Source organism: Colletes gigas, unplaced genomic scaffold, assembly GCF_013123115.1.
Source record: "Colletes gigas isolate AHSC1104 unplaced genomic scaffold, ASM1312311v1 Colletes_gigas_Sc00008, whole genome shotgun sequence".
Taxonomy (NCBI): domain Eukaryota; kingdom Metazoa; phylum Arthropoda; class Insecta; order Hymenoptera; family Colletidae; genus Colletes; species Colletes gigas.
This window is the reverse complement of record NW_025106637.1, coordinates 661,373-685,700: the sequence shown is the minus strand read 5'-3', so window position 1 is coordinate 685,700 and position 24,328 is coordinate 661,373. Positions and strand designations below refer to the sequence as shown.

At 42.9% G+C, this 24,328-nt stretch overlaps 1 protein-coding gene across 2 annotated transcripts in view; it reads right to left on the bottom strand.

Moving 5' to 3' along the window:
* Positions 1-65: 65 nt before the first annotated feature.
* LOC122397056 (longitudinals lacking protein-like) overlaps positions 66-24,328 on the bottom strand; it is a 166,615-nt gene continuing 142,352 nt past the window's right edge. Inside the window, exon 7 of one of the 2 annotated variants that reach the window (XM_043395895.1) lies at positions 66-415. In XM_043395895.1, the coding sequence (XP_043251830.1) occupies positions 81-415 (335 nt within the window). In that variant the 3' untranslated portion in view covers positions 66-80. Of the gene's footprint in view, positions 416-2,565; positions 2,958-24,328 lie in introns of those variants that run through there. The other variant, XM_043395892.1, reaches the window with a different exon arrangement.

Here is a 24,328-nt window from a genome sequence, read left to right as displayed (position 1 = left end):
GTTCTTGTTATTTCAACGCGGTTCTACATCGTGCAAAAGTTTTATCAAACGCGAGGGCGGACGATCGAGCGTTAATCGGGTTAATGCATTCCCTGAATCAAGTCCGGATGATGGGCCAGTATGTGCTCTTTGAGTCTGTCGCGTCTGTAGAACTTCCTCGAGCAGAACTGGCACTTGTTCCTCGCCTCCTTGTTGCCGCACTGCAACTGATGTCGCCGAAGACTGTACATCCAGGTGTATTCCCTGCCGCAGAGGGAGCAGGTGAACAGCTGTTGAGGCTGCTTCTCGTTTAGATCGCTCACGGGGCCCGGGTAATAGTACACCCCGTTGTAGTTTCTCTCTTTCAGTAGGAGATCATCCATCGGGGCGGTTTGGTAATTGTTCGACGTGCTCCAGACATTCTTCATTAGATAACCTGTCGAATTAATACACAGGTGAACTAACAGTAACAAATAAGTATGAAAGTACCTCGGGGCAAGAATCGTTTCACGGGGGAACGGTAACGATTAGGGTTCGACGAGTTTAGGGGGGTCTACGCGGTGATATGCCACGAAGGGTTGGACGACACGAAGCACGACACGAACATTAAGAATGGGTTTGTTAATCATGGTGTCGACAAGACGGGAAATAATAACCTCGGTGTGGACGCAGTCGATCGAACTGCGCCCGGTTTCAGACAATTTAATTTCGTTACATCGCTCGTTCAAATTTGTTTATTTACCAATACATATAAAACACAACGGTCCAAAAGTGTCTTTTGGTACGCGTTTCGTTTGAAGTAAACACCACGCGGACTGCGATCGACGAGACGCCGAAACGACGCAGTCGCGTGCACTTAGATTCTCTCGATACGTATTAAAAAAAGGTTGTATACGTTACAAAACAAGTACATGATCGTAAATGCATCTTAAAAGTAACAAAAAAAAATGGTTTTTCTTCGACGCTACAAAATCGTTACGTAAATGTCTTCGATCTATAATGTTACAAATTAATCGAGTTCGAAAGATACGCGACGAGACCGCCTGAAAATGTCGTCTACGATTAAAAGTATCGTGAATCCCGGGCTTCGCGGAACGTTGAAGAGAAAGGAAGATTCGTTTAATACTCATTTAATAAACACCTTTCCATCGGTTGTCTTAAGTCGATTCCTTTCTTTCAACAGACGTTCAAAGAAACGGCAATTAGCAAACTGTATAGAGCAATTGTCTTTTCTTTTTTTTTCTTGGGCAAAGCTGTAAAAAAGTGTCGCATGCAGTGTTACGAATACGTAGAAAAGGAAATTATGGCCGTTCTACCACCTGAACGATGTTAATGGGTAGCGTAACAATAATTTCTGGATCTAATTCGAATCCCCATATCTTTGACTCTATCTTCTTGTTCTCCCATTTATTTTTCTGCTCGTCCTTTCTTCGTTAAAATACTCTTCTCTATACACTATCGATTCTATAAAATACTATTTAAGATATAATATATCAGACAGCGGGGCAAATTAATGATAAAATTTCGTGCAATTGTTCGTCACATTTGTACAGACGCTCGAGGGTGATTTTTTTCGACTTTATCCACCAAATAAAGTAATGTATATGCAGGAAGTGTATCAAGCAAGATGAAAGAGCGAGGTTCGGTGAATGAGACTATTTTACAACCCGATTCAACTTAATCCTAACTTATGGTCTAACTTAAACATAATGTACATGGAAGGATTCTGTCAAGGGCAAGAAAAAAGACGGAAATTACTGTAGAAAATGGGGAAGAATGAGACGAGATGTATGGACAGATTTAGACAGAATCCGGTGATTGGAGTATTATCGATACGCGAGGATAGAAAGTTTGTCTGCTCTAGGAACATTTCGTTCATATTTAAAAAGAAATTATGGTTTGCGTACAGAATATTCCTTCAAAACAATTACACAAAATTTTATTATTATTTTTTCTCATTGGCTCGTATACTTTCACAATAAGAAGAAAATTAAAGTCACCAAACAAATCAAACGTACATAGAGGAAGTATACCAAACAGGGTAGCTTCATACCCTGATCGAAGCATTGAGATTTATCACAAAAGAAAACAAATGGAAGAACAAAGTATAGCAAACAATAAAATCATGAAAAATTTCACCATCCCCAGACATCGATTTCTGGACGATGCGATTAGATTATTGTCCTAAGGGTATAACTATTACGCGTAGCAGGATAATACTTGTGAAATCGCTATTGCAGTCAACGATACAGAGATTCGAAATACGGTCCAATTAAACAAAATTTATTTCTCAAAAATGGATCTCGATCCGGCTACTCTACTCTAGATCTATAAAAAAAGAAGCGAATAAAATATTTGGAATACAGTTTATGGCCACCGTATGTTAAAACTACCCTCCCTATTCATCGGATCAGGATCCACAAAAATTCCCATTTATTCCCAAAGTTAAAAGAAAACTTAAATTAAGATGAGGATATTGCAACGAGCAAGGTTACGTTAAGAGATAATTAACGTAGATATCGTCGATCTACCCTCGATCGTTGAAGTGGTAGAACGACTGTCGGGGATCGAACGCGCGGACGACTATCGAGACGAAGAACGCTAGTCTCGTTTTTCGGTGTAGACGGACGTGTCGTCGCTCTTCTCCATGATGTGTCGCAGCTTCCTCTGGCATCCGACGATGTGCGAATTGAGGACGAATCTGTGCTTGAATCTTCGGTCGCAGATGGGACAGACCTCGCAAGGCACGACACCGCACTCGAGCCGTTTGTGACGACTCAGCGACGTGGTCGCCTTGTAAGTTTTCCCGCATCTGTTGCATACGTATTTCGGCTCGGCCTCCTTGGGCTCCTTCCCCCTTTGACTTCTGTTCGGCTTGTAAGGCGTACCCGCGGAGTAACACAACTGGCTCCACAACGCGTCGCTGTTGTCCAGAGGCTGGTGTATATCTTGCGACAGCAACATCGTCGCCAGAAGTCCTGAAACGACAGAAATTCGTTCGTTAGATGCCTGCTCCTCTCCGTCTATCGCCGTTCTTCGTCCTCACCGACCGGGAAAGGAACATTTCGTTCTCGTTACAAGAATTAAGCGAGATTTAAGCGTCGCGGTCCTGAAAAATCGATTATTCGTTCTGTTTTCGACGCGTGCAGCGGGAAGGGAAACGATTAGATAGAGGAGAAGAGGATAAACAGAGTAGAGCAAAAGTAGCCTCAAACGGGCAAGCGATAGAATAAATTGTTACTCAGAGCGGAAGTAGTAGTATACGAAGTACATACACGATTACTTGCATCGACGAGGCTTCGTTTCGGGCATCCTTTGTTAAAGAATCGCCGTGAGATCGAGGAATAATTCTTAGCAATTGTTTCTTTCGTCGAGTAGTCGGGTAAACGTTTGGTTCGGTGAAGGAGAGAGTGTATTTATTTAAAAGTGTAAAATCTGTACAGCATCGATGATCGATTTCTTCGTTTTTTTTGCAAGCAGCGAATTGCTTGGTAGTTGGCCCTGCCAGCTCTGCGCCAACGCTACGTATAAAAACATAAATAGTAATTTTTCTTCGAGCGGCGGATAGCAGTACATCCTTTTCTCTTATCACATTCGTGGAAACACTTCCAATAGTTAAGGCAACTCGTGCATCCTCTTGTAAATTTAATAGCGCAGTCCTCCATATATTGCTGCAAGCTTGTACTCCGTTTGTTTGTAATTCGTTCGTTTCGGGATCGACTCGTTAATCGGAGCATACATTTCTCGACTTTGGATGAGAATTCCATTTAGAAGGGACTCGTATTCTGTCCCTGTGTTATATGCGGCTTTTTCCACACGAGGTCACGTGCTGTGTGAGTCTGAACTTGTGCGTGAACTTTCTCCCGCAAATCCAACAGCACTGTCTCGGTTCTACCCCGCACTCGAGCCTCAGATGCCTTTTCAGCGACGTTAGCAACTGATAGCACTTTCCACACCTGACGCACTTGTGAATTATCGGTCTCCTCTTGTAACCCAGGTGGTCGATGTTCTTCACCGTCAACCTCGGCGCTGGAAGACACAAAAAAACAGATACGAGAATAAAAACGAGTAAGGTTGCGAGTTTTCTAAAGGCATTTATTCCACAAGTTACACGCGAAGCGAGAGAAGACCTGGTCACCACGCGTCGAATCCTCCTCGAATCTTTATTTACATCGTAAAAAAAAAAAGGAAAGCACAGTGTAGGAACGAGCGAGAGCGAAACGAGAGCACCCGTGTATACGTACAAGTCGCAATCGGTGATCAGAGAACTTATTGTTAAAAATCTCACGTTCAGACTCGAGACAAGACGTGCGTACAACAATCTTTTAGTCGCCACTTTCTGAAAGCACAGATAATTTCCTGTTATAGTTCGCTTTTGTGTCCTCTCGTACGAAACTCTATTCCATGTCCCTGTAGAAAATATGCGTAATACGGTGTATACAAAAACGCAAAGCTGAGAATACGCAACTTTTATTCGTCTTCCAAACAAGTAACAATCATGACACAATTATTCTCGCTTTCGAAGGAACTTTGAAGAGCAATGATCACAATTCGAACCAGGCAGGAAGATAGAAATAAACAAAATGGCGAGTACGAGTGATCTTCGGTTTTCAGAAAAGCTACCGCTGGATACAAATTTCTTTCGAACAACTTTGGTATTGCACAACGAATCAGTCTAGCGATTTATATGTCTGGGTTAGGTGAAGTTATTCGATTTGCACGCGAGGAACGTCGATGACTAGCTAAAATTAGGTTCTTCCGGACAGTCATATACTGATACAGTGAATTAGCCTAGCGTGCGATTGCCAGCGGTGTTTGTGCTTGAATTTTCGCCCGCAAATCGGGCACTCGAACGTGGGGTCCTTGCCACACTCGACTCGTATGTGTTTCTTCAGCGAGTCTCTCCACATGTATTGCTTGCCGCACTGGAAACACCACCATAGCTTCTTCGTGTTCACTGCAAAGAAAAATTCCGAAATTATTAGGCGAACCGTGTCAGACGTGTCCACGTTCCGCGCAAAACAACTAGTAGCTATGTGTGGTGGAAATTGTCACGCACAGATCGCGACAAATCAGACAAGGAAGAAAAGAAAGTACTTTTCAAATACGATCTCCGTTTTGCTTGAAATTGTATTCTCAGATATGTCGTGTCACAGTTTTTACACAGAACAGGTATCGTGTCTTCGTGGAAGAGGCATGCACGCTCGAAGGGCCATTCTACTAAAAAATCCGAGCAACCTTGCTTCTTCTTAAGATGCAAATTGAATAGAAAGCGACTCTCAATACTAAAAATATTTTCTACGGTCTCTAAAGCCTCGTTCTACGTCAATCGAGAGTTTGCAATCGTGTATTGTCCATTCTTCCATATCTTCCAAGCAAAAATCCACCATCAATCGCCATCAAATGCGATTTTTGGATCGAAAAGAGTACCTTCAATTTATAGCACGCGAAATAAAAATTTGAATGGTTAAAACGACAGTTTCTAAGAAGTAGAATGACCCCTCGAACGTCTCGGAAGCAGTTACTGACAAAGCCTTTACTGACGTAGCGTAGCTTCTGTCGCGTGGATTTTTTTAGAAAAAAAAAAAAAAGAAACATCGTTAAACCGTAGGCGAGGATGATTTCGACGACGTCGCGGATCCTTCGTTACAAGTTAATACGGTGCATGCATTTAGCGTGCGACTGCCATCGATGTTTGTGCTTGAACTTTCGGCCGCAAATCGGACACTTGAAAGCCGGCTCTTTGCCACATTCCACCCGGATGTGATTCTTCAGGGAACCCCGCCACAGGTACCGTTTGCCGCATTGAAAGCAGATCCACGACTTCTGCAAGCAAACTGGAAAAGAAGAAGCGTTTCACGCTGGTTAGCGCCTTCACATTTATTTGCTCTGATCGCGACGAAGATCAATCCTCGATCTTACTAAATTTCGTCGCTAACTCGGTCGCAATCTACGCTAAAAAAAAAAACGTTTAAAGGCGATACGGCGGCAGCAACACCGTCGACGTTGCTCCTCGTTACGAATGCATGGCTCGACAACCGGGAAAGAATTTTTGATGAAAAATAAACGAGGAGACAGAAGAAGTAAAACTATGGGAAGGGATTCTAATATTTAATATTTGGAAAACAAAGAAAATGTAGAAGAATCTTTTCCAAGTTGTCGAGCTGTACAAACGTACCGAGCCGTTCACAAATTAATCGAAAACCAAAGTCGGTTATCAACGCTAACGTTGAAAATCATGCACAATCTCGAAGCAGTATCCTCGACAACGTCTGAAGGGAAGTAGGCGTTTCGTTGTTAAATTATTATCATAGAACCTTTATTGCTTGTCTAGTAGTATTGCGTACAATGCGTTTGGAAGCCCTAGTCGTAGAAAACGTGTAATAAAATAACAATTTATACGATACTTTCTACAGTAATCTGTCGGTCGAACGCGTGGGGTTCTCATCAAAATACACTTGCGTGAAAATATTTTCTACATTCTGATTCTCGAAGAAATGATAAGCATCTATATGTCTCTGCGTGAACGAGTCCTATCAGTCTTTCTTATCTTGGGTTAGTCTACGCGTCGATTCGATCGAGATCTCGATCAGATTGAACTATGCTATAATTTTACTAGTTTCAAATTTGTTCGAAAAGACGTGAAAGTTTGTCACGTTATAGAAAATAATTTCTATCTCCAAATCTTTGACGTCTTTCAACAAAATTCGAACTATTAAAACTATTTGAATTTCATTAAGATCCTCGATCTCGAATGCAGATAGGGATCGATTTCCCGTGGAATGGCCACTGTTATGCATTTTGTCGCATGTCTCGACTCGAGTATCCTGCTTTTACTCGGAGGATGTCTTTAACGTGGAAAGCGATAATTCCCCGATCGTTTCATACGGTTTCTAATTATCGGAGTCGTTGGTTATGCAAATTGGACGCGAGATGCGATTGCAGTCTGTGTTTATATTTGAACCTCCTGCCGCAAAGAATGCAGGTGAACGCGGGTTCTTTCCCGCAGAGGCGGAGGTGCGTGTACATGGAAGATTTTCTCGAGTAGATCTTGCCGCACACTCTGCACGGGAACGCGGTTACGTGGCCGACATCACCTGAAACACAAGTCATGAATCGTGCGTAGATGTAAAAAAAACAGTGGCATCGCAATTATTTTTATCGGTTCGTTAAAGAAAACCAAAGATGTTTTCTTCGATCGATCTCGACAGAGACGGGGAAATAAATTAGCTCAAGTCGATGACGCTTAAGTTAAACTTTGGTCGGTGATTTTCTACAGCTTCGTAAGCTCGAACGAGTGAGATTTTGGGGAGGGTATAGAGGAGAGATACGAAAGAAGTATTGGTTAAACGGGTGTATTTGTTTAAAAGATTCATATAAATGTGCTTTGCAGAATATGTTGTTCTCCATTTATTGCTTGTCATTTCTCGTACTGCTTTCAGTACCAACGCTAATGGTTTGTCAATCGTTATGCGTGACATTTTACCGACTAACGTTATCGTTAAATCGAAAAATATTTCAGTTGGAATTATTTTTTTACCCGCAATTCATGTTTCTGAAACAGATAAAATAGTAATCACAAATGAAATATTTATCACAGTTAAGCAACGAAAAAATGAAAATAATGATTATAACGCAAAGAAAAATAGTATCATTGTTCAAATAAAAATTGCAGAAGAGAAAATGAGAAATAAAAAGTTTGTTGACGCGTTTCTGTCGGTAAAATGCTAACATACATAAAAACGTCGAAATTGAGTTACATTCTACTCGTGATTATCCTACTTCTGGTAATAAAATTTGAAAGAAATAATGATCATTTGCGCGGTGCACGCGATAGACAGCTTTCAATGATCCACGAAACTCACAACGCGGTCGCGTCCGCGTAAGATCGTGACTGTCTATCGAATCCCTTGGACGTTTCGTCGTGCCACTGATCGACGTAGTTGTGAATGGACTTTTGATGTTTCGTGAGATGATGCTTGTGCTTAAACTTTCGTCCGCAAATCGTGCAGGAGAACCTCGGCTCGATCCCGCACTCCATTCGCTTGTGCAAATTCAACGACTCTTTCCACTTGTACGTTTTCCCGCAGTTGTTGCACACGTAGCTCGGTCGAAACACAAAAATCGGTAGACCTGAAATCACAGAAAGGTAGATTTGTATTAGCGACGCGACAGGGATAGCCGTCGATTCGACATCACCCTTTCGTCATTGAAACAAAAAGGATAACGTCCTAGATATCACGAAGGACCGTGAGACGGTGTCGTAAATACTCTAAACCCGTGGATTTCTTCGACAATGTTTTTTTTTATTACTGGATCATTGAAATATGTACAGCTGGATCGTTTAATAATATCGTTTGATTCGAGCACAGAAACGTAGACGCGTATAAAAGTGTTGTAACGAGGAGCATTTCACTAGTAATACTTTGTTAAGCTATTTGATATTATCTACCGACGAAATCTGACCATACGGTTGACTCTTATCGCAATATGTTGTACATTCGATCGAAGAACACTTAAAGCTAGCATACGAAATGATGGATAAATTGGATAGGGAACGGATATTACAAATCTCCGGCCTACCGCGAGCAATCGTTCGTTCGACTCGCTTTCTCCAGTTTTTTTTTTTTACTGTTTTACTCATATGAAAAGGAAAAATGGAACGAAAAGAAGGGATAAAGGCCCGTCCGATTTATTGATCGTCGAACGGAAAACTTTAACTGTTGCACTGATGAAGTCTCTTCAGGTGCTCTTTTAAATGATGCTTGTGCTTGAATCTTCGGCCGCAGAAGATGCATCGGAACTGCGGCTCGATTCCGCATTCCAGTCTACGGTGTTGCTGCAGCGACTCTTTCCATTTGTACGCTTTCCCACAAGTGTCGCAGCAGAACTTCTTAACGTTCCCTAAAAAATCAACGATACAAGAAATATGTACAAAACGCCAGGATGATTTTTCTAAAGGATCTTACGGGTACAGTTAAAATTAAGCGCAAAAAAACACAACTCGTAACTATATTTACAGCGATGTTCGTTTAAATACGAATATACGTTTATTATCGCGGTCGAGTCTCCATTTGTAGTTCATGGAAATATAAGGCGAAAGTGTGAAATAAAATTTGTTCGTACGATACGTACAAATTTTATAACGCTTTCTCGTCCTGTAAAATCTTTCTGAAAATAATGTTTATCTTTTGTTCGTAACAATCGATCCGGGGGGAATTATGGTAGAAATAAGAAACGGTACTATATTGAATAAATAGCACCGTATAAACAGAGTCATGGTGTTTCAAGATTAATGTTAGTTCACTTACATCAACTACACAGAGTATCGTACATTGGTGGACTACACATATCATTCGAGGATATCGTTCTTCTTACTGACTACTTGCAGGGATCAGGGTATCAGGGTGTAGGAAAAGTTTGATCAAAAAGGAACATTCGTTTTGTAAAATAACACCGAGTGTAATTACACGCATTCATATTGTGATTGTATATACAGGATGCTGTGTAACCGATGCTACAAGTTAGAAAATGATTCTGCATGAGAAAGTGGATCGAAAATGTGGAATAAAAACTCTGAAAATGGGTACAAGTACAACTTTACTAACATGTCTGACCATTTCTCGATATTTCTACTTAAATTGGCGTTTATCGCCGAAAAAATGTAGTATTGTCCGATTACGCCTAATTGGAAGACACTATCATTGGCGTAAAATGATCAATAATACACCATAATCGTGTAAGTCGATAGCGACAAACAGAAACACCAATGCAAGTAGTAAGAAGTAGATATGGTCAGACGCATTGGTTAAGTCTCGATGACGCCGGTAATCGATGAAAATAACGATCGAAATCGATTTTCTGGGCAACCAAGCCTGGCTACCAAAGGTCCTAATCTACCGGGTGTCCCCTAATTTCAACATTTAAAATGTTTCCGTAACTTTAAATGCCGAAAAGATCCATCTTCTCGCGTAGAGTCACCATCATCGCACTTTCGTCGTCGGTTGCTCAACTCCCTGTACATAAAATCGAAAAACGTTCATGTTTCACCGTACACCGGTATCGTTAAATATTCGTTATCCATTGACGTCCAATTGTGAACGTGAATCAGGTGGAACTTCAATTGACTACTGCGACGTATCTTGAGATTACAAACGGGACACACGAATTGCGGCTCTTTGCCGCACTCTTCGCGTTTGTGTCTCGTCAACGATGGCTTCCAGGTGTAGTGTTTCCCGCAGACGTCGCAAGAATATCTTCCACGATAACGCATATGATACGTGGATCTTGAGTATCCTGCAAAAAGAAATAGGCATTAGACTGTACTCTCTCGCTGACAGATCCCTTCTCCGTGATTTTTTATTCTCATCGCGCAAAATTTATCGCATCCTTCGTTCTATCTCGTTTATTATCAAAACATGACATAATGTACATACATACAATTTTCTCCGCAGTCTGTACACGTTCGAACGATTCGCGAGACTGTTCGTATCTGTCCAAACGAAAGTTACGTACAAAAGTTTGTTCGTCGAGTTACAATGATGGCGTGGGCGCGTATGAAATGACATAATCGTGGGGGGAAGTCGGTCGAGTACGGAGAAGCTAGTCTTCCTTCGAGTTTAGACGTTTTTCCCGTCCGGCACGTTCCAGCGGTGAACGTTGATCAGATGTTTCTTCAACATCCATTTGTGACGGATTTTCGCTCCGCAGACGGGGCAACAGTATTGCGGGTCCTTTCCGCACTCTTCTCTCTCGTGCCTAACCAACGACTGCATCCATCTATACTCCTTGCCGCAGCCCGAGCAGAAGTGTCTCCCGAATCTCTTGTAATAGTCTGGACTGATGTAAACTGAAAGAACAATAAGCTTCTGTAATTACGTTCGAAGTTGCGTGTTCTCGAGTAGCTCGTTTGCTACGGTTGCAAACCATTCGAACCAGTCGTCAAAAGTACACAAGTATTACCGAGTTCTATTAAGTTCTTTTCCGCATCCAACGAGCTCCGATTTTCCAACAACTAGAAAACAGATACCGCAATTTTTCCATCGAGCTTTGGAAGTCGTGTGAATCGAAAGGAGAACGACAGAGATAAGATTGTATATTATGGTTTCCTGGCCCGTTGGAAATCGTGTACGATATATTACACGAGCTCTGAATTATTTTGGAGACTTCGATGCGTGTATAAGTATCGGATAAGCGTATCAATTATTCGCCATTGCGACGCGTTTACACAGAGAATGAAACAAGTAGCTAATATGCGCTTTATTTACATCACAACATTGTTTAACAAACGGTACTGAAGTAAAAAATGGTACTATGATCAGCGAATAGTTTAAGTATGTATGTACACCTAATATATTCCGTTTTTCTTTTCATATACGTCGATCTGTAACATGTAAAACACATATTCGCATTATATACGTATAAAAATGTCGAACGACGTTAGGAATACGAGAATGCCAGTTGGCCGTATTAAATGATCGATGAAAACGAAAAATTACAAGTAACGTCGACAGCCTGCCGGTCAACCCTCAAAGCGGACGAAGATTTAACAATGTTTAATTTATTATATTTACGTGATAATCCTAGAAGAAAAAAATAAAATAATTAAAAAATTCGGGTCGAAACGCCGTTGAAAAATTTGTCTAAACCTCTACATCTAGTTGAACGTTACCGCTCTCGAGTCGATGATATCAGTCTTATAGACGAACAAGTCTTTGAATCTCGTGTCGGTGTTGTACAGTTTAACAGAGTCGTTAGTATTAAACGCTCGATGCCCGTTTTACGCGGATACGAAAAAGTTTCTAATAACACGGACGCGTGCGATCGTCGTCGGTTGCATCTTAACTAGCGTGCGGAGCTTAATCGTTACGGAGGAACTTACGTACGAATTCGAATACATACATCGTACTCGGAATGTTTAGAAAAAAAGAGAACAGAAAACCGTTAGAAAATGTCGATATAAAAATCGGGGAACGCTCGAGGACGCCATGAATCCTTCCAACCCCTCGTTCACATTATCTTGTGAACATTGATCTCGTGTCGCAACAAATAGTCTCTACGTTTGAACTTCCTGCCGCATAGGGTACATTTGTGTCTGGGCAATATCCCGCAGCCTTCGCGCAGGTGTCTGGTCAGCGAGTCCGTCCACGTGTAACGTCGACCGCACTTGTAACAGATGAAGGGGGCGTCGTAATTGACGCGGTTCAGGTCCCTCTTCGCGTCTGAAACAGATCACAAAGAGAACGACAATGAGACCAAACGGAATGTTTCGTAACGTCGGCGTCCTTTCTCTCGGCAACGCGAGAAATTATTTATCGGAGACGTTCATAGTACTGCCCCACCCATCAGCTCGAGATTGGGATAACGTTTACATCGAACATGGAGAAAAGGGAGAAGCATTGGCTGGAAGATTAACGTGGTTCTTTATTTGCTTACTGTCCTAGCGAGTTGTGCAACGTTTAAAGCTCAAAAACAGAGCGATCGTGGCAAAATACAACACTGTTTACGGGCGAATTTTCGTACTTTAAGAATCCCACGACGAATCGCCAGCCTGAAACCACAGTTCGATCCACAACCTTTCGTCGTGGTACGATATACTCGAACTTCGTAAAGAAGTTAACACGCCTAGTTAATATTTTCGTTATTCGATAAAAGATGGAGTTGAGGGATCAGAAACTCACGATGCATGGAAAATCGTGCCTTTATTCTGCAATGAGTACAACGAAGCGACGTTTACTCGACCCCTTTGCTCGAACGGGAACCTCGAGCGTCGCGTTCCCCGTGCACGCAAAGCGTAAAAGGTCACGGGGTAGAAAAGGTTGTTGAAAGACGGCGCTGTAAGAGTTAAGAAGGGTCGGGTCACATGATGTATCCGTGGACCGTCCAGACGTGTCGCTGAAAATTGGACCGTTGCTTGAACGCCTTCTCGCAGTAGCGGCAGAAATATTGCGGCATTTTTCCGCACTCCTCCCTCAGATGGCGATTCAGCGTGCTCTTGTTCGTGTAGGACCTGGTGCATTTGAAACAGGGATACGGCTTTCGGATATCGTCCCTCGCGACGCTTATCAGATACCTTGGCTGACCTGAAATCAAAATCAAAACACGATTGATTGAATACACGCACCGACAACTGTACACACAACGCTCGATAATATCTTCGGTGGAAATCTAATTCCTCTGGAATGTCTTCGTTTCGGATGGTGCGTCGCCATTGTCAAAAGCATTGCAAAAAAATAGAATGGATTAATTGGCTATCCAGCAGCGAGACTGGAACGTACGGTTAATTAAGAACAGTACTACTTGAAACCGAGTGAAAAGAATATATCCGTAAAGCGTACTTGCTAGGTGATAATCAATCATTCTTTAGCGACGATCGAGACTTTAAAATTGGAAAAGTTTCTCGATTGAAAATTTCGGAGTTGAAAGAAAAAGAATTTGAAATTAATACGAGATCTACTCGATCAATGGTACAGCGATTCGCGTATAGATCTTCCGTCGTTCTTCCTGTTGATGTCTTCTCTTCGTCTTCGTTGGCAGAATCTTCGTGTCGGAGGGTACCACAATGGCGACCGCGGAGTGAAGACGAAATATATGTCAGACACGGTTTGCCCTTTGTAGTTACAATTTTATTATCGCGTACTTCGATAGTTATAATAAAATTATAATAAACTACAGTCATACGTAGCGAAACTAGATTACGTATAACCAAGGCCTCGGCGAACATCGTTTTCATTACCCTTTTCAAAGTTAACAATTACACTGGTGGACAAAATTGTAAGACACCCTCGGAGCTATTGGGATCAGGGCTTAACATTTACGCTAGACAATGTTACGCGTCGGATAAGATCTTTTATTTTTACTTAATATCTTAATAAACTATACGAATATAACAACAAATTTTCAATTCAAACCGGAACAATAGAATTTTGCTTGGACAAGATTACAAGACACTATCTCTGGGATCAAATGAAATCGGATAAATTAAACAAAGGATTTCTAATTTGTTTTAAACCTAATTCGTTTCGTTTCGATTGTAAAATTAATTTTTTTCATGACTCGTATGAAAAAATTCGCTACGACAAAGGATTTCCGAGACCATCGGTAGTGTTTCATAATTTTATCCCGCCTCAATTTGAAATATCCTACTACTGGGGAATATTTTCATACTTTCATTTTGTTTACATCTTAAAGGTATTCTAGGAACATTCTTTTTTCCATTCACTCATCGTCGTTAAGTACCTCCTATTATACTTACGTTAGCGATAGTCGAGGGGTGTCTCGTAACTTGGTCCACCAGTGCATTTAACGTATCACAGAACATCGCTTACAGAATGAAATTTCTTAAACCAATTTAACATCGCAATTCCTCCCGGCCGAATAACGTTTTGTCGAGCATCGAACCATGATCCATCGTCGTGTCTCAATGAAATGTTTGCCGCGCGTCGCGTTCGCAGTCCCCGAAAAACCATGTTTCATTACTGTCGTTAAATTTCTTCTTCGCGCGCAAAAAAAAACTAAAAAAGGAAACGTCCGAGGTAAAAAGGGTGCGGATCCGCGAGAAACGTTGCAGAGTGCGTACCTTATATCGTCTATCATGTAATCTATGTGAGGATCGATCGATAGAAGTAGCAAATAGTGAGCGTACGTAAAGGAAAAGGCTAAATGCTGAGTGAAGCTACAGGGTATACGTAAAGAGAGAGAGAGAGAGAGAGAGAGAGAGAGAGAGAGAGAGAGAGAGAGAGAGAGAGAGAGAGAGAGAGAGAGAGAGAGAGAGAGAGAGAGCAAAAGGTGCACGAGTCGCGTAAGATTTCCGATTTTCCGATTTTGATTCTCTAACGGAGAAGCTGTTTCAGGGACCCGGTTGGAAACGTTATCTTCCGGCGACGATTGCTCTTCGTACGTGTCGTCAGCCGTCTTCACGGGCCGAGTAGAAAAATACGCCCGTGGATGGTCGAGTTGTGGCGTTGGAAGTTGGCCTTTTGCTTGAATCCCTTGTCGCAGATGCTGCAGATGTACTGCGGCGGTTTCCCGCACTCGTCTTGGAGGTGACGCTTCAAGCTGCCCTTGTTCCTGTAGGATCTACCGCATTTGAGGCACGGAAACGGCTTCGGCAACAAATCTTGTCCCCGCAACGACGAATACCTGCTCCTCGAGCAATTACCTGTAATTTAGAGGACGAAAGGCTTCGATTATTCGATCTAGTCACGGTCCAAGCTAAAGGAAAAACGCGCACCCGGTTAAACGGATTTCTTCGATGATGACTATTCGCTTAATTACCACAATCCCAGACGTTCGTAAAACGTGTGTCACGCGTTTCCGCGTGGAATACGAGTTTCGCGCGCTTGACGGTTTTCGTGCGAGAAACAAAAAACAAAGTGCGACGTCTAAGAAACGAAAGAATGATCGATGCGTTTCGAGGACGGTGGGGGATACACAACTGTTCCCGATAGGCGTGATCGCGAAGAAGGTGTGTTGATTAAGCTTTTCAGGCCGATCTTCAGTGATGACGTTCGTTGGATCGTTCGTACCTTCGAGAGTAAAATGAATAACAAAAGGATCGCCGACAACGTTCTACGTGTTTACTTTTGATGCTTTATTTGTCAAGAATAATCTCGCCGCGAGACAGACTCGCGAGGGCGCCGGAAACGGGCGGTAATCGATCATCGTGCGCGCGCGAACCGGAAGAGGAAACGGAGTTTGGTGCTCGGCGAGTCTGTCTCGAGGATTTCGTATAATCATCGACGGACTCCTCCCGCACCCTCACATCTTGAAGCCATGAACGCTCCCGCTGTGCCGCTGGAAGTTCGATTTCTGTTTGAAGCCTTTCTTGCAGATGTAGCAGATGTACCGTGGATTCTTTCCGCACTCGTCGCGCATGTGACGACGCAACGTGTCCTTGCGGCCGTACGATCTTTCGCAAGAAGGGCAAGGATACGGTTTACGATGGGAACGCGCGTCGACTGCCTCCAATTTCCCCTCACTTTTGTACTCTGCAATAGAAAAGAAAAGCCCGAAGGCGGCCAGTCATTTTTCGAACACCACTAGATCGCGTCGGACCGAATGATCGAGCGGAGAGAACGCGAAGCAAGGCTACAACGGCTAACGGAAAAGACGGGACACTTTCTCGAGGACACCTTTCAAAATATCCAGCTGACTCTTACATGAAACAATTTCTGACGAAAGGTACATTACATGCAATTACGAAAATTGGTTCGAACGACGAGGACACGTCCCAGAGGACAAAGTGTTTTACCGGGGACGCCCACACCTACGTACTTTCTATTCCATTGGCCTTTCAAACGATCGAAAGCAGAACGAATAATCGGTCCAAGATCAAAAATATTATGGAAAGTTAACGGGTGATCGAACAACGTTTATTGCGCAAGATCCGTCCGTGGGTTGCGTACAAGGATAGTTCGGCGTTCCTTGAATTCTCAATCGCAGTTAATTGCAATACTAACTACCGTCACTATTTCTTTGCTTTCTCATCGTCCAACGTTATCGTTCCGTGTTCTTTCTCGGACTTTTCGTTAGTTTGTTCTCTTCTACGGCGTAGCCTGGATGTCACGCAGCGTCCGTGTATGTTGAGCATGTGCCTCTGAAAGCTGACCCGTTGCCTGAACGTTTTCTCGCATTCCGCGCAACTGAATTGCGGCGGCACTGTGCACTCTTCGCGATGGTGTCGTGACAGCGAGTTCTTCCAAATGTAACTCTTGCCGCACACGTGACAGCTGTACGGTCTCCGACGGCCTGAACGGGCCTTCGCGGCCTTCGGGCTCCAATCAGCTAAAAACATTCGAGAAAGGAAGCAGCGTCAGTGAAATCGGTTTCGAGCGAGGCTCAACGCTGACGATTCGGCTAGGAAAAAATCGCTCCAAATTATTAACGCGTCTGTTCGGAAGAATACACCGGTATATCGTACAAAGCATACAGTTCTCTGTGCGTTTATTCAATCTGTCGTAACAAAATTGCTCTTCCGAGACAAGGTATGGGTTCAATTCGGTTTGTGCATGTTCGTCAGGTGGTAGGTGAGGTGGTGTTTCCGCTTGAATCTTCGTCCGCAAACGGTGCAAGCGAACTTTGGCTCGGTCCCGCACTCGTATCGCAAATGCTTGTACAACGAATCGCGTCTGACGTATCGTTTGTTGCAGTTGCTGCAGATGTAGGGCTTCGCGACGTACAGCTGCTGTTGCCTCGGCCAACCTGAAAACGAGACGAGTACAGATTAGAAAGATCGTTCTGTCGCAGTCGTTCGTCTCGATCCTGGAGAATCAAACTGAAACGAAAATTCTATAAATTGTTTTACTCGAACGCTCCGAAGGGCCACGATTTATGAAAACTTTCGGAAAAGAAAAACTGATCGTGACACTTTATTCGGTAAAATTACAGCATGTTTTTGGTTAACCAAATCGACAAGGTCCACGGACTTAACGATTTGTTCTACGACACGCACATTTCACGATCATCGTAGGAAAAATGGTTAGGTCGATGAGCACCTCGAGTCGATTTCATTGAAAGGCTAGCATCACGGTTCCGTTCATAGGAGCCAATTGATGGATAGAAGTCATGTGTTTAAGCAGGTGATGCTTGTGCATGAATCGATAACCGCAAACTTCGCAGGAAAACTGCGGCAACTTTCCGCACTCGACGCGCTTGTGCTTGAACAGAGACTCCTTCCACTTGTACGATTTCCCGCAACTCTCGCAGAAGAATCTTCTGTCGGGGAGCAGTCTGTCCTCCGCGATTTCCTGTCGCGATCCCGGCTGTCGACGATGGCCGGACCCTTGCGCCCTTGCATCTGCAAAATCGTCCAAGCAGAAAACAGTTGAAGAGTCGATCGGAACAGTATCAAACTCGCCAACGACGAGCATACGTATATTTCTTTTATCATATTGTCGCGATACACTGTTCCGCCTCGGGTGCTTGCGGATTTTTATTTCGTCGAAGGATTGAAAAAAACGTTGACGCTTCCAGTCGATATATATTACAAAAATAATGTACACTCCACGCTTTCACGGTGGACAGAGGAGAGATTCGAGAACCTTGCACGATACAAAATGTCCGTAGTAAAGGGTTCTAGGGCAAGATCCCCTATAAACGTTAACAGTTTGAGAAGTCCGCGCTACGTGGATCTCTGAGACGACAGCTTTTCAGATGCTGGGTCACGTGGTGCTTGTGCTTGAACATTTTCCCGCACTGCGGGCAGGGCACGTTGGGCATCTTTCCGCACTCGTAACGCAGGTGTCGGTCCAGGGAGCTCTTCTGGCTGTAGATCTTGCCGCACGTGCATATGTGCTTCTTCACGGTTATGGAGAGCGAGGACGACAGATCGTAGCCCTCCAACGCGAACCTCGCGTCTTTCGCGTGGAACAGGCCCATGTCATCTGAAATCAAAAATCGGTTGACCTCGTTAAAGACTTTTCGCTCGCGGAGGCGTCGTTGCGACGTCTGCTTCGCGCGGTTTCGCTTTAACGCGCCGTATCTTCTTTCTTCTTTAACGGGCATTGCATATTTACAAGGTTCTTTGTTTTCTCGGACCGGTGAATGAACATCGACCGGAGAACTCTGGTCGTGTTTTCTCAGAATCGATGGAGTCTTTCGAGAGAAGCTTGTTTATTGTTGTGCGACAAAAGTAGTAATTACATATCGTGAACGGACAGACAATGGAAGAACAAAAAGGAATGCATTGTGCGTAATTCGATCGCTGGTTACAATTCGCTGAGCAATGATAATCACGGTACAAAAAATAATAAGACAGTTCGTTCTAGTTTTCGAATTCTATAGTAACGGAGTCACCCGAACAACGATATTTCTACTATATCACTACTCAAAATTAAACTAAATATAGACTCGCGTCAACGATTATACTATCATACGATTGTGTTTTACGATAAGGAACAATGATTTCTCATTTTTACACTTTCGTTTCAGATAGCGATATTATATTGTGATTATTATACGATTATATCATATTGAAGTAACAGTTATTAGGCAAATGTCTAACGTTGCGTAACATTAACATAATAGTAATTATTAGTATGATTTTTACGAAAAATTGAACGACGTCTGATTGGAGCTGCTATTTGAGAAATAGGGGCTACAATATTCATGTTTTTCTCAATGTGCAGCCCGATGGAATCGTTTTACTCTGGCGGTTGTGGTTTCGTCGCTTGTTGTTCCATGTAATGCGCGCACGAGTGGATATGGTTCGTCCAGTTACACAATCTGTTAGTCGTGTAACTGCAATAGTGGCACTGGAACTTCTCGCCGCACTCGTCCCGCTGGTGGCACATCAACGAGAACTTGTACTTGAAACGGCGCCCGCAGTAGCAGTACAGAACATCTGAAAAAGAAAAAAACAGAAAACGTGTTAGTATCATGCACGCGGTGGTCGTGAAACTAAATAAACTACGAGCCTTAATCTAAAAGGAACAGGATGTTTCCTTTGAATTACGGAAACACCCTGTATATTCACGCGTGTATCGCAACATATGGAAACTCGGTGAACGAAGAACCAAAGAGACAACAGACCGTTGCTTGAATAATTAAATTCAATTCTTTATTATTTGCCGAGTATCCTCGCTAACAGAATGGTTATCAGTGATACACTCACAATGGTAATCGTAATTTTAAATTCGCAGAAATGAAACGAAAAATTCGTAAACCATAAAGAATATATCGTACATGTAACGCTCGTGTGCGTAACGCGCGATCCTCGCTCGCTGTGTATATTCCGCGCGCGTTACTCGAACGAACAATAATATTATGCAATTATAGTTTTTTTTCTTCTCTCTCGCCGTAATATTTCGACCTCCTCTACTTGTCGCTATCGTTTGCCCGTGCTTCTGAAAACTCTCCACGGTGGGGAGAGGAAAAAGAGTCAAACGCTTACGTGCTAATTATTATCATCGACCTCCTTAAAAGCAAGAGGTATTCCTTTCTTTGGGGCTTCGCAATTTTTCAGCATTCTTGTTCTCCGTCTCTCGCTTCCCTCGTTTCTACGTCGTATAGCGCGTTGTACAATCGTAATTCTTATTTACATACAAATACAGAGCGCGACCGCGATGCAGTCCTCGTGCAACAAAATGAAACGAAATCGTGGAATAAAATTTGTTCGTACGAGGCGATCGAAAGAGAACAAATTTAATTCAACGTTTTCGATTCATTTCCGCGCGAAGGACTCTTCAAACCGCGAATCTCGTCGCAGTATACTCCCACACTTGGGTGTCACCTCGTACGTTGTCGCGTGTGCGCGCGTGTATAGATACAATCTTTTGTTTCGCGGCTATATGTACGCCCGCTATATATAATATGTATATTCTCAGTTATTTATACACGCGTACATGGCGAATCGCTTGGCTTACGTATAACGTGGCTTGAAAATAATTCTATAGGCATTTGGTGTATCAGCCGTCCGCTGACGCGAACGGCGACTCGAATATTGCATAGCTAGCCTGATTTATATTGGCACAAAGGTTGCAAAATCAACGGAAACGTGCCAGAAAGGGTTTCCGCCTGATTTATTTAACGGAACGATCACTACGAGTAAACATCGTCGTTAAATTGCAAGACAACGCGAAATTCTGTTCTTTAACACTAAACCATTCCTACCATGACCGGTCAAACGATCACTCAGACCAATTAAATAAACAATTTATGATCCAGTTTTATCATACATTAGTCGTACGATCAGTAGGAATTGCTGAAACCATTTTGGGTATGTAGCGTCAAAGTAAATGTCAAAATAAACATAGAAGACAGCATAAATAATAAGAATTTCTATGCTCACATGATAGAGGATGAAACACCCTTTAAAATGAGCGTTTGTACGACTCGATAGCTTTATTAGTTCCCGAGATATAGCGATTTTAGTTTCAAGTCGATGCGGTGGCTAGTTTCGGAGTTACGAGGGGCGGAAGTGTTTGTTTACGTCGCGTGATCAATGAAGTCACGTGACCGTAGTAAATAGTAAACGTGACGTAACTCATTCACGCGGTCAGTGGGTCAACGTGCGACAAGGAGGTCCGGCGCGACGCGTCAGACGAAGACAGCGATAGTCGAACGAAGAAAAATTACCTTTTACATAACTTACGATATCTCGAAAACGGAAAGTCCGATCGACAAAAACAAAAATGCATTTTAAAGGGGAAGGTTCACCGCTTCTAACAATACCTTAATAATGGAGAAAACACTAGTAGTTTCAGAACTGCATGCGCCTAAAGTTTCAGTGTTTTTAATACGCGTTTATAGCCTTTTCTAAGGCGGAGAGCGGAATTTAAAAAATTACCTTTTACATAAATTGCGATATCTCGAAAACGAGAAGTCGGATCGACGAAATTCAAAAGCCATTTTAAAGGGGAGGCTTTGCCACTTCTAACAATACCTTAATAATTAATAAAACACTAGTAGTTTCGGAACTACACGCGTCTAAAGTTTTAGTATTTTTAATACACGTTAATAGGGTATTGAAACATGAGAACAAAATTTTAAAAACGGTCATTTTAGTAGGTTTAGTGTTAAAATCGTAGATAAATTTTGTTGTAAAGTGTTACGCGATCGTTCTGTCGAATAAATTCGGAGAAACCTTTACCACTGGCACGATATTAATCGTTTCCTTCGATCTCATTTTTTCTTTTTTTTTACACCATATCCTACGGGTTCAAACGGAAATCAGCGACAATTTCTGACTCGCGTTTGCAGCTAATTTCACTTTTAATATATGTATACCTCTCACTTCTTACGATTTTTTTTTTTTATCAGTCTTTGCGCTTCCGTTTACGTTACACTTTTTATTCGTCCGCGTGCGAAAATCGGGACCGTTCTCACAAGCTCGCGACTGATGATTTAGCTCCTCTTGGCTCACCGTTAACGATTATCCTTCGTTTTCCATTCTGCTCATCGTTGGAAGACACGTTCTGTTCCCGTAGCGCTTGGTAAAAACAACGATTCAGCTCCAAATCGTTTTCGCCGGGTCGTTAAAACAACGTTGGCCACCGTTCGGCAACGATCGGTCGCTAAAGTTTGCATCTCTAAAAATAATTTTGCTGGTTCGACAACACAGGAATACTTCTGTTACGATTCGGAAGGGTTTCGCGGTTCTGTACGAAAACGTATATGAAAACACGACATCGATAACAATAACATTCAGTTCACACTGATAACAGTAGCATTCTGATCACATTTTAGGCACATGGTAGTCGACTCGAACGACGCGCGAGAGTCGTCTTTTTAAAAAACCGCTTCGAATTCTTTGGCACAAAGAAGCTCGCGAAGAAAAACTAAAACGAAAGAGGCTGGCCGTGTTCGTCACGAGCAGCTCTCGAACACGACGTGTTCGTGAAAGCGCGTAGAAGCTGAGAGGTTCACAGTTTCGTCGCGATGGTCTCGTCGACGCTTTGCTACTCGAAACCTCGAGACAGTTTTGGGGTCGTTTAAGACTCATCGTCGAGACGATCGTGATCTTCTGACACGAAAGACGGGTAAAATCGAGCGAGAGAACAGTCGAGAGATACCGTTGACGATGACCGAAGAAAGAAGCGGTCGATCGTCCAACATTTCTAGATCTAGCATAGGTTCGATCGAACAATTCTCAAAGATTTAAGATAGAAGACGCTTAAAAGGTAAGAGTTAAGCGAGACGCTCAAGAAGCTCGCTAGAGTATTTCGAAATGGACGCGTGACGCGCCCGAGGATATAGCTGAGACCGCGAAAAGAGAGGAAGAGATAGTGAAATTGGAAAGTTTGGTAAAATTCTCTAATCCTACGAGGATAAATACGAGATTCAACGCCTCTATAGTATTATCGATACGCTTCTTCGCTGATTTGCATGCTTGGCCGGCGCGCGGATCGTCATCGGGCATCGATTTGACTAGAATCCTGTCACGGTATAATTCTTTGTCGAGTCTTTGGTCCTTGATCGAGGAATTACTCTCGAATTCGTTGGGTCTCGAAGGAAGCTCGTGGTTATCGCGCGAAATAATCGCGAGGATCGTGTTCGAAATGCTTCGTATTGTCCCCGATAGTGACGGAAATAATCATAAAGTCGTTGTTCGCACTCAAAATAATGTTTCCTCTGCGTTTTCGAGACCGGCGTCGCGATCTCGATCATCAACGGTTCGTTCATCGATTATCGATTACTAACGTTATCACAGAGATCCCCGCGCGATAAAAAACTCGAATTGGATGGGATCCCGTGTGCCGGCCAAGCCACGTGGAAAGACATGTTTCTGTTTCAATCGCAACGTACACGATTTACAATTACAATTTACATCATCACTGTAAACTTACTATCCAATATGTATATGTCTATGTATAATGTATAATATATATATATATATATATATTTGATTTAAATATACTCTCTATCTTGGATATTCTATGGTAGGTAGCGGCCTGTTTAGACCTTTCTCTAAACTAGTCGACTCTAATTCAGACACAACGAACCCGGAGCTCGGTCGTCGAACGAATCGCCCAGCAATCTTCTCCCTCTTGCAATTATCTGTACAGTTTCGATTCCCTGATTCGTTCGGCCACTTGGTCGGTTCGCAAACTACATACAATCTCCGACAAAAATAATCTAACGTCGCCCCTGCGTGAACGACGACGAGAGCCGGTTCGTTAAATCGCGCCGAAACAGTAAAAAGGCAACCACGTCCGTACGATCTTGCGTTCGATCGGTCCCGTCGATGTCACGCAAGAGAAATCGCCATCCACGAACGAGGACTAACGTTTGCCTGACTAGATTTTTCTGAACGTTATTTAAGCTAGGTTAAACTAGAGAGCTAGGACCGGGACACGCTATTCGCTACTGTCGGAGATTTTTCGTTGCACGATAACGATAAAAATCGAGATTCCCTTCTCTCGATCGTCGCGGGACATCCGCGGCTGATCTTCGACCGGTCTTCGATCGATCCGATCAACGGACTACGGAATTCACCGTCGCGAAATTTTCATATCCGTGATAGCTCTCGCAGGGAAACTCCTGCTTCCTTTACAATTAGTACAAAAATAATTGGGCAATTTAGTAATCTGCCAAACGCTCGAAGAAGCCCCGGAAAAGCTCGTTGCTCGCGACGCTCGGACAAACGGTGAATCAAAGGTGTCGAACGCGTCGTCGGCCCAAAACAACGGAGATTCCGCTGAATACTGGGTGATTTAATAGTTTGGAAATCATTGGGTTCTGATATCGAACACTGAAAATTCTGTAAAACAGAGAAATTAACACTGTTTTTTGCGTCATAACGTCACCTTGGTATTTTCGCGGATCTTCGAAGGCTTTTCCGGCGCTCTCCTCGAGCCTCCTAAAATATTCAACAATACATTTTACATTATACATATATCACCCTTTATAC